This window comes from Meles meles, chromosome 3 (assembly GCF_922984935.1).
Source record: "Meles meles chromosome 3, mMelMel3.1 paternal haplotype, whole genome shotgun sequence".
Classification (NCBI taxonomy): Eukaryota; Metazoa; Chordata; class Mammalia; order Carnivora; family Mustelidae; genus Meles; species Meles meles.
The window spans coordinates 109,779,412-109,789,644 of NC_060068.1; the positions used below are offsets into that span (position 1 = coordinate 109,779,412).

Here is a 10,233-nt window from a genome sequence, read left to right on the forward strand (position 1 = left end):
TCAAGTGTCTGGTACAGTCGGGGCGCTGGCCGTATGCAAGGGTTGGAGCCCGGGTGTGCAAGTGTACGCAGAAGTGAGAGGGCAGTGGGCTTGAGTGTGCCTGTGCGCGCGTGGCGGCGAGTGAGCGCCGCTGTGATCACGGTCCCGGGGCGGGGAAGGTCTCCTCCCCCCACCTCGTTGAGAAATCTCAGTGAGTCACCGAGTGGTTCTGCATATTAATGAGCTCGCTGCGGCGAGGGCAGGAGCGGATTTAAAAGAGGCCGGAGCGGGAGGAGGGAGGCTGCGGAGAGAGCGCGGAGCGGAGCGCAGAAGCGCAGCGCGGTAGCCGAGGTACCCACCGACGGGCGCAGCGGGAGCGAGCGGAGCCGGGAGGCGCGCTCTGGGCAGAGAGAGCCGACCCGGCCGGGCGCCCTCCCCAGTCCTTGCTCCCGCGCAGCGCCGCTCCCGCGCCGCGCCCCTCCAGCGAGCATGAGGCTCCTGTCGGCCGCGCTGCTCTTGCTGCTCCTGGCGCTGTGCGCCGCACGCGTGGACGGTGAGTGCCCCGGAGGTCCCTCGTCGCCGTCCCGTCCCGTCCTGGGGCACCCGGGTGCGGACTGCCGGGCTTCCTGGGACCGTGGAGGTTCTGGGTGGGCACCGGGGGAGGTCCGGGACAGTAGACCCCGCAGCTGAACGGCACCCCGCGCTCTCTCTTGCAGGGTCCAAATGCAAGTGCTCGCGAAAGGGGCCCAAGATTCGCTACAGCGATGTGAAGAAGCTGGAAATGAAGCCAAAGTACCCGCACTGCGAGGAGAAGATGGTTATGTGAGTTCTGGCTCCTCACCATGAGCGTGTGCACGCTGCTCTTAACCCGGTGCTGGGGCACAGCATGGGGCTGGATCGGGCGGGCTAACAAACATTCCTCTGTGCCTCTAGCAAGGCCTTGGACCAGCTTTTATAACTGCCCTGCGAGTCCTTGGGACGCTGCCGCGACAGTGTGAAAGAGAGTTTGGAAAGAGGGTCAGTGTCCAGTGCTCCGGAAACAGCCCTCTGGGTTCACCTTTGCTAAGATTCAAATGGGCAGCCTAGGTGCATGCACTGCCCACCTTTCTGGGGTGATCAAGGGTTAAATGGCTCCCCTTGTGCCAACTTTTTATAATCCGGATTCAAAGCATTCAAAACGCACCCAGAACTATTGAACTTGCACCCAAACTGGGAGGCATGCTGCCTTTCTGTTACTGGAGAGAAAATAAAAACAAATGTCTTTAAGTCCTCAGACCCTCCTTTCAGAGCCTTTTTCCGATCAGGGGACCGCAGACGGCCAGTTTTTGGCTTCTAGTGATTTTATTTTGAGACTGATCCTTGATCTTCCACCACCTGCTGGACTCCCGTGGGTCCCTGAGCCTGAGTGGGGCTATGCAAAGTGTCCTGCTGGGGTTAATGTGCCATGTGGCTGGAGCCCTGCTTGGTGGGGATGCGAGGAATATTTTAAAAACTGGGGCAGAGTGAGAGAACACTGAGTTTCCTTGCTCCTCTGCCTTCCCAATTAACCACTTGAGTCCAGCACCACTGTTTCCCCACCAATATGCACTTGGCCAGGAAGGGAGCCCTTGGCAAAGCAGCTACCAAATATCTGCCACGGACCATTGGCCCTTCTTCCCCTCCCCCAGCAACAGGACACACTTTATTCTCAGTCTGGGCAAGCGCCTTCAGTCTGCTGGACCTGGTTGCCCAAAGGCCTCCACACAGGGCATGCAAAGGCAACCCCCACCCCCTACAGCCACCTGGGGGCTGTCCAGCCAGGCTCAAATCAGGGGAATTTGCAAAGCCATCAGGCTTGAGCTGAACCCCACTGCCTTCCCACCCAGGCACCTAAATTAACCTCCTGTCCCTGCCCCTTGCCTTGCAAACCCAAGTCCAGAAAAACTGCCGGAAAATCCTTTTTGGTGAGGTCCAGGGTTCCCACAAGCTGAGAGAAGAGCTACAAGCCCTCCCTGCTCCCCATGGTGCCCAGGTAGGGTGCTGGAGATGACAGGGACATTGAAAATTAGGTCTGCACTCCTCTAAGTGCTGAAAACCACCCTACCCCCAAGGCAAGGTGTCAAGACCTTTCAGAGAACGAGAAGCAGGGTATGTATGGAGTGCAGAGCCATCTCAAAAGGATAGAACCCTCGATAGACAGACTTACTCTTTTTCCTGGCAAAACTTTTCAGAATAGAGAGGACACTGACAGCAGTGGGCAGGTGCAAGAAAGCTCTGGAGGTCTGAACACAGTCAGTGTCTCCTAAACCTTCACCCACACCCAGGTCTCCCCTCCCTGAAGGCTAAACGTTCTCTCCCATCTCAGGCTCCTGAGAGTCTCTAGATCAAATGAGGGGCCAGTACTTTGGGACAAAGCAGGTTTTCAATCACAAAAGCTGAACAAAAGCAAGTTTTCCAGCTCACCCTGAGTCACCCAGAAATCTCTGATGAGGCTGGGGGTGGGGAGGACAATCAGTGGGAGCTCTTACACCAGGAGACTCCAGATTTTTTAAAGTGCAATTTGTGTCATACGTCCACTGAACTCTTGCCAAATCCCTCAGCACTTCAAACTGCTGAGGAGAGGGGACACAGGACCCAGGATTTCTGAGTAACTGCTGCGAACAGAAATCCTCATGTCTTCACCCCACAACCAATTTTCACAGTCCCAGCATTGTGACAGGCAGTTGAGGACTGTGGTGGGAGGGTCGAGTGTCCTCCCCTGCTGCCCCTCCCTTCAGGACTGGGGATGCTCAGCCTGTACAGTGGCCTGAGGAAGGGATTTTCATCAGGCTTCACCATATCCTTTTATTCTGAGTGCAAAGGCAGTGCTATAGGCAGATAGCAGTTGGCTCAGTTCCCACAGAGCAGCCAGGTAGCACAGGGAGGAGACCAAGCACACTCCACCCTGAAGCCTGGCCCCGTGCTTGAAACCTAGAAGGAAAGACAGGACCAGCGGAGGAACTGGTCTCAGGGAGGGCCAGGGAAGGCAGAGCCCAGTCCACAGGCATTAGCAGAAGACCCACTCCTGCTTTAGGAAGCTGGGGTGGGGGGCAGGGGTGCCTTGGAAACTAAGAGCACAGGGAAGGGAAGAGAACAAGTTGCCCAGAAATATTCTGCCCCCATTCTGGTGGCAAGAGTCATTTCCTTTCTCTCTGTCAGCTGGGATATTTGGTTCATGGTGGCCCTGCTCCCACCTAGAACTTGGCCTATGTGCCCTGACACTTCACCTTGGGAAGCCTGTGGGGCCCTCACTGACCTCTCTCCTTCCCTTCTTGCTCTTCCCATTCCAGCCTCCAACCGCCCCTCTGCAACCCCACAGCTCACTCCCCAGCACCTAGTCCACGATCATCCCTTGCTCGTGCTATGATCTCTCAGGAAATGGACCCTTTCACCTTCCATTTTTTTAAGTCCCCTATGTGGTCCCTCATTCTGGAATACCATCCTTCCTCCCCGACCTAAAAGCTTCCTCCTAAATCCTGCTGCACTAGCGCTGCCCTGGCTGACAGGGCTAAGAGGTTCTGGGCACCAGCCCTGCCTCCACGTCCAGGTTGGAGCTCACACACTAAAGCTTCTTGTTCTCCCTGGCCATACCATCTTCCATGACAAATACTAATGACAGTAACTCTTCACTGTGCACCTACCAGGCGCTAGGCATTCTCCATAGATTGTATCATCTCATCACCCAATAACCCTAAGAGGTATGTCCTACTATTAGACCCACTTTACAGATGGGCAAACCCATTCAGAGAGTTTACCCAAGGTCCACAGACAGACCTGGGATTCATACTCTGCACGCTGCCACCTGCTTCTCTGCCACAGGGCTAGGACCTCCACTGGGTTGGAACCCTAGGTGACAGAAGCCTGAAGGGAGGTCTTATTTTCCTGTCAAAGACTGAGAAAACAGGGACTTCATGCTCAGGAATAAAAATGGGCTTCAAGGCCAGCAAGACTTAACTTCAAGATCTGCAATGCTTAGCCCTGGGACAATCTTCAGAGGATCAAGTAGAACAGGGTTTGAAGGGCCAGAGACCACATGTACAGAGCATGTCTATATCCCATCGCAAGCTCCTCATGTCTAAGGAAAGAGGTCTTAGCATGTGCACCTTGCTGACATTAGCTCTCTCCACCTCTCCACCCCAGGTTCAGAGAAGCTGAACAGTCCCCTGAGCTTTGTTCTCCAAGGGAGACATAAGTCCTGTAAACAACAACCTCATGGGGATAGGGGCAGGATAGGGGGACTATTCCAGAATCTGAGGTCTCCAGGGGAAAATTGAGAGCCTATGGGGACACCCAGAAACTTCCAAAGAGCCAGCCAGGCAGTGAGCACATGGGCACACTCCCATGAAAGGAGGGAGGGGGCCACAGTCTCTCAGTGTCCTGACTGGGACAGACCAGGGCCACCCATAGGCCACACTGAGGGGGTGTCATTCAGGCTCCTCAATCCTCCACCCCATGCTGCTCCATTTCAGCATCACCACCAAGAGCGTGTCCAGGTACCGGGGTCAGGAGCACTGCCTGCACCCCAAGCTGCAGAGCACCAAGCGGTTCATCAAGTGGTACAACGCCTGGAACGAGAAGCGCAGGTATGGCCCACCTCCTTGCACCTTCCTTCCCACTTTCCCCCCAGCTCCCGATCCTACACCCCATCCAGCTCATCCAGCCTCATGCAGTGGGTGAACACCCACCACTGTAGCCACAACAAGCAGATACCCAGCCCCGCTTACAGAGCCCCGACGGGGTAAGGAATTCACCACTGCCCAAGACAGCGACTGCTCTCTTGGATAATTGGAAGCATCGAAAATGTATCCTTTTGTGAACTAAAGTTTGCACCTTGCTAATGCTTTAAGTTGTAGTCTTAATTCCTCTTCTTTCTGAAGTAACTTAAGGTCTCCAGTCCTCAGTTTCCCTCCGTCAAATGAATGAGCCAGCACCCATGGCTGTCTGTGATTCTCATATGGTAAAACATGACCACTTAAGTAACTGGGTTTATGAGCTGTAAGACTGGGTACAACACCACGAGATGATGAGGACACTGCTTTGCCTATACAACATTCCCTCCCCTCAAGGTACTGCCTGACCCCTGCTGCCCGGAAAGCTGATAGATGCCCTCCCATGCAGGTGCAGGGAAGGACCTTGGGCTTGACCCTTTAAAATCAGAGTCACTCTTTTTTTTCTATTTTTTTTTTTTAGTAACACATAATGTATTATTAGCCCCAGGGGAATCAGAGCCACTCTTAATTTCAGACAGCAATAGTAGCCAGATGACCAGAGCCGTGAGCCAGACCCCTGTCCTCTCTGGACTCTGTTTCTCCATAAACAGAAAATGACTTTCCATCTCTAGTCCCCTGGGGTCCTATGTCTGGCAAGTTCCTGGTTTCCTCATACCACATACAAGAAAACCTGTCCTGGAGCACACCCTCCTCACACACTCAGGGCCTGTGTACACCTGTACCTACCTGTGTAGGTACTTTACAGGTAGTGAACTTCTCTGCATGCTCAGAGAAGCACTTACGTGTACGTACACACACACACACACACACACACAGACACACACAGGACTTCCTCTGGAGCTGGTGCCAGCACCTCATCCTGCAGAAGGGGAAACCAAGGCTAGGTGGAGGTGAGGAGTAACTTCCCTGGGAGCACAGGGCAGGAAGCCAGGCCTCCCAGGGTCACCTTCACCCTGCCTAGAGCAGCTGCCAGAGCCACCCCTCCCAGTGTCCCACCCAGTCCTTCCACTTTAAGCTCAGCCCATGACCAGCTCTCCCCTGGCTGACACTTGGGCCCAGCCCCAGTCTCTGAGCCTTCTATGCAGCCTCCAAAACGGTCTCATCTGCAGTTGCTTGAAATAGAAACTGATGAGAGCGAGAGATTATTTTCTACAAATCTGATGGGAATCAAGCCCTCTTTCTGGTCAGGGCAGGTGGCTCACGTGGCAAAAGCAGGACCTGCCCTGTCCACTGTCATGCTCCAGACCCTGTGTCATCAAAGTGGAACAAGGCTAACCTCCAGGCCAGTCCATGGAGGGAGTTGAGAACATCTCTACGGACTGCTGACAGACACTCAGGAGGTCTGCACACTTTGTCCCTCAGCCCTCCACCTGGGCCCTAGCTCTGATGAAGAGGAGGCAGGCATGGGACAATGCAGTCCTCTTATTTCTGCAAATTCCAGTGAGGAGAGCATCTCTGTTACCAGGCCTCCCGTCACTTCATTACAAAATGAGTTCGTCCTCTTTCTGGGGAAGCTGAGGCGTCCTGGGAGAGGAAAGGGGCAATCTTTTGCCCTCCCCCTGTAAAAGGTTGAAAACGTCTCCATGAATGTACAATGGAGAGAAAGAAACTATCTCAAAGACTTCTTTGCAGAGACAGCAAGAGAGTGCTAAACATGGGGTAGAGGAAGGAGAAGCCAGCCGGGCAGCCCAGGCCTGTGGAGCCAGACCAGCAGCTCCACGTCTCAGAGCCCCCAGCTTCTGGAGCCCAGTTAGGTGATCTTACTCAGAAATCAGGAATCAGACAGAGGAATCAATGGGCTGTCGGGGTAGGAAGCATGGCCCTGGAATAGCCATGGGGCAGAAGAGAAGGGATTTAAGTACCTAAAGAGAGGCAGTCTGGAAGGTGAGAGGGAAATGTCAGCTTGGGAATGCATAGAGGCCCCAAAACCACTAGACGAAATGACCTTGAGCCACAGGCCTTGCGGACAGCCCCAGCCCCAGCCTTGCTGCCACCCTTCAGTCTTCAGGCAGCAGCTTCTAGAACTAGCATTTTTCTGGAGGACATGCATTTCTGGGCAAAATACAAAGAAAGATGCAATCCTAAGCTGAAGGAGGGGATGCTTGTCCTCCCCTGTCACATCCCTGCTAATGCTGGAGACAGACCTCGTTCCCACCCCTAACAGTCAGTGCTCACTGGGCAAATCTGAAGTCCCCTGTCCCTCAGTTTCCTCACACATAGAGAGGGTTTGCTTCACAGGGCTTTGAGGATTGCAGAATGCACAAAGCCAAATCTGGGTAAGCTTTTGTGGTCCATGTGATGACCTCCTCTGAGGTGTTCCCCACTCCCACCCCCATTTCTCCCAAGCTCCAGCATTGCTGGAAGGGGAGCTCCTAAAGACAAGGATGAAGCAGGTGAGCCACCTCTGGATCACATCTGGATCAGGCGGCCTCTGAATTGCCTCTGTCATATCCTGAGCCACTTACATGGGTGTTTTCTCTTCTTAGGGTCTACGAAGAGTAGGGTGAAAAATCCCACATGGAAAAACGTCACACCAGCTGGGAGATGAGCGAAGGACTCTGCAGATACAAAAACAAACAAACAAACAACAAACAAACCTTTTCTTTCTCACAGGCATAAGACACAAATTATATATTGTTACAAAGCACTTTTTCCAAGGGTCAGTTTTTACATTTTATAGCTGTGTGCGGAAGGCTTCCAGATGTGAGACCCTTCTCTCTCATACTCCAGACTTTATCACACACTGCTTTTTACTGAAAAGGGGGAAACTCATGACTTTCCTTTGTAAAAAAAAAATAAATAAATAAAAAATAAAATCCTTTTTTGTATTTACCCAGACATCACTACATCTGAGCTTTATAAGCGCCTGGGAGGAACACAGAGCTGGGTGGAAACATTTCATAGCAGCACTGCTCCATTGCTAATGCAGGAAGCTTCCGCTCAGAGGTCCTGGCGCCTCCACACAGTTGCCACAGGCTCTCCTGGGCTCATGGTTGGTCACAGCCTCAAGGGGACTCCATGGTGGCTCCTGTTACCGGGCAAGCAGAAGCCAATCTCTCTGCCTCTGTTCTTTGAGGAACTTCAGTTTGTCTGCCAGAGAAATGTGCTTCGTTCACCCCCCTCCCCCAGCCCCTGGTTTATTTTTGCATACTCTAGGAAACATCTCTAAGATTCTGGAATGACAAAGCATAGGGTTCTTAAGGAAGGGGTTGGGTCTTCTCTCCTTCTTGTGAAAGGTTCACTGCTTCAGTTCTGAATGCTCTGGAAGCACGTGATGTTCCCAACACTGTTAGCAAAATCCATCAAGAAAGCTTAAAAGTGTACCCAGACAGGCACAGTGTACAACTACAGACACGCATTCTATCGGTGATGGAGAACCTTCAGAGCATGTTTCTTTCCCTCCTTGCAACAGAACACGCAGGACAGAAGCATTCTATCTGTGATTTCCCCATGTCATTCTTCCATGTTAAACAGTGCAGTCCTCTTTGGAAAGCTGAGACGACCACGCGCCCTTTCCTTTGTAAATATACTCTTCAAAACACCCCCTCCACATACTGCCCCTTCAGTATATGCCTCATTGTACTGCTGTGTCATATGCTATGCACATGTCAGAAACCATTAGCCTTGCATGCAGGTTTCATATTCTTTCTAAGACAAAAAGAAAAGTAATAAAATATATTTGAAATGTACCAAAATTCTAGACTACTGATGTTTTTTCTATTCAGTGAGGTCAGGATGACCATCAAATATTTAGCATATTGTGAATAAACAGGGACAGATGCTTTGGGAAGGAAGGAAAATACGTTTCCCAAATTCCTTGCAATTATTGTCCCCTTTGTTGAATGCCATTATGGTCCTGAAGCCAGAAAGCTAGGTCTTCAAGCCTCAGGGCAGGCTCATCAGAATAACCAGGTCCATACATATGGAACTAAAGGGTCCCTGTTTAGGGAAGAGAGTAAATGGGGGATCAGTCAAGATCTGTGTGGCCCAGGGCCCCATGATTCCAGTGGGGATCAGGGAGAGGTGGCAAGTGCCCACTATGTGGCTGTGGGGTTCTGGAGTCAGGCTGTCTGGGAGCCACGGCCAGGGAAACACGGAGGCTCTCTTTTTGCTTCTGTGAGGTGGGGCTGATGAGTACATGCCTCATGGCACTTCTGGGGGTTGCAGGAGGCAGTTCACACAGAACACTCAGGGCAACAGCGCTGAACAATTGGTAAATGTCAGCACCCTTAATATTCATGACAGCAGGCCACTCTGTACTGTGCACAAACCACCCACAGCCCCACATCCCGCTGTATCCAACTCAGCCAGGCCTTCAGATAGGCCTCTCTGTGCCCCCACGTCCCCCACACTGCACAGAACTGCCTAAAGGGGCAACCTCCACTACCCTAGGAACGAGAAGCCAGACACCCATGTGTGTGTCACTTTTAGGATGGTTTCCTGTGTGCACACTTATAGGAACACACTGCAAATACCCTGCCCTAGCATGTCCTCTGCAGAATGCTACAGTAGACACTGTCCATCATGGCCTCATCTCCTGGCAATGCCAAGCTATACCACATGTATTCCTGAGGAAACTGAGGACCAGAGCGGTTAAGAAAGTTGCCCAAAGTGACTCATCACACTGCTCCAGTAACTGAGCCTGACAGTTTTTCTGCTGAGGCGAACAGGAGAGAGCAGGTCAGGGCCACCGTGAATGCAGGTCCCGGTCCCCCATTTCCCTTTATTATGGAGAAAGAAGGAATACTTGATAGGGAGGCCCAGACACCAACAGACAGAAAGAGCAGGAGGGCCCCAGGAGGAGGGCACATACCAGGGCAGGGGACAGCAGACACCAGGCCTCTCTCCCTGGGAGCCCTGAACCCAGCCTGGCCCCAGATCAGCAGCACACCATGGGGGCTTCACTGGAAGGAAGTCGGCTGAAGGACACCCCCCCCCCAATCTCCAGTCTGGCAACATGGAGGCATGACAGGATGGGGTCATGGGGTACAGGGTTCGCTGTGCTGCTCCCCGAGTTTCAGGCTTCACCTTTCACTCCTTCTAAACACACCATACACACATCCCCCCGCTTGTTCTCTCTATCCCGTCTGTGGTTCCAGTGCTAGCACCTGCTCTCCAGCCCTGCTGGCCCAGGTGTCCCCTTGGTTCTCTGATCTCCCAAGGCACAGAATGGATTCTTAGCAACCATAGCAATGTCCCTTTCCAGTGTCAGGCACTGAGCTGGGCACTGCCCCGCATGCTCTCCCTATATCTGGCCAGCCATGCTGGGCTACAGGTGCCCAGACAAGTTCAGAAGTTTGTTTAGGAGACATGGTCTATAGAGGGAGAAGTAGACTTCAAGACCCAGTCCATCAGGGAGCAGAAGGAGTGGGAAATTTTGTGTAAATGTCTCATCTCATCTACAGAGACCGTGTGTCCCTGGAGAACAAAGACCCGGCTATCCTTCCTGATGACCGAGACCCTGTCCTCCAACAGACAAGTATTAGCCAGACTGCTAAGAAGAGGC

General features: G+C 52.7%; 1 protein-coding gene across 1 annotated transcript; it reads left to right on the forward strand.

Moving 5' to 3' along the window:
- Positions 1–259: 259 nt before the first annotated feature.
- On the forward strand, positions 260–7,294 carry CXCL14 (C-X-C motif chemokine ligand 14). The gene is made up of 4 exons (XM_046001187.1): positions 260–532; positions 696–801; positions 4,467–4,580; positions 7,214–7,294. The coding sequence occupies exons 1-4, from the start codon at positions 469–471 to the stop codon at positions 7,227–7,229; spliced, it is 300 nt and encodes a 99-aa protein (XP_045857143.1). The 5' UTR covers positions 260–468; the 3' UTR covers positions 7,230–7,294.
- The last annotated feature ends 2,939 nt before the right edge of the window (positions 7,295–10,233 follow it).

Coding starts and splice junctions, on each gene's coding strand:
- CXCL14 (XM_046001187.1), top strand. CDS start 469: ATGAGGCTCCTGTCGGCCGCGCTGCTCTTGCTGCTCCTGGCGCTGTGC. Junction 533..695: donor GTGCGCCGCACGCGTGGACG/GTGAGTGCCCCG, acceptor TCTCTCTTGCAG/GGTCCAAATGCAAGTGCTCG. Junction 802..4,466: donor TGCGAGGAGAAGATGGTTAT/GTGAGTTCTGGC, acceptor GCTCCATTTCAG/CATCACCACCAAGAGCGTGT.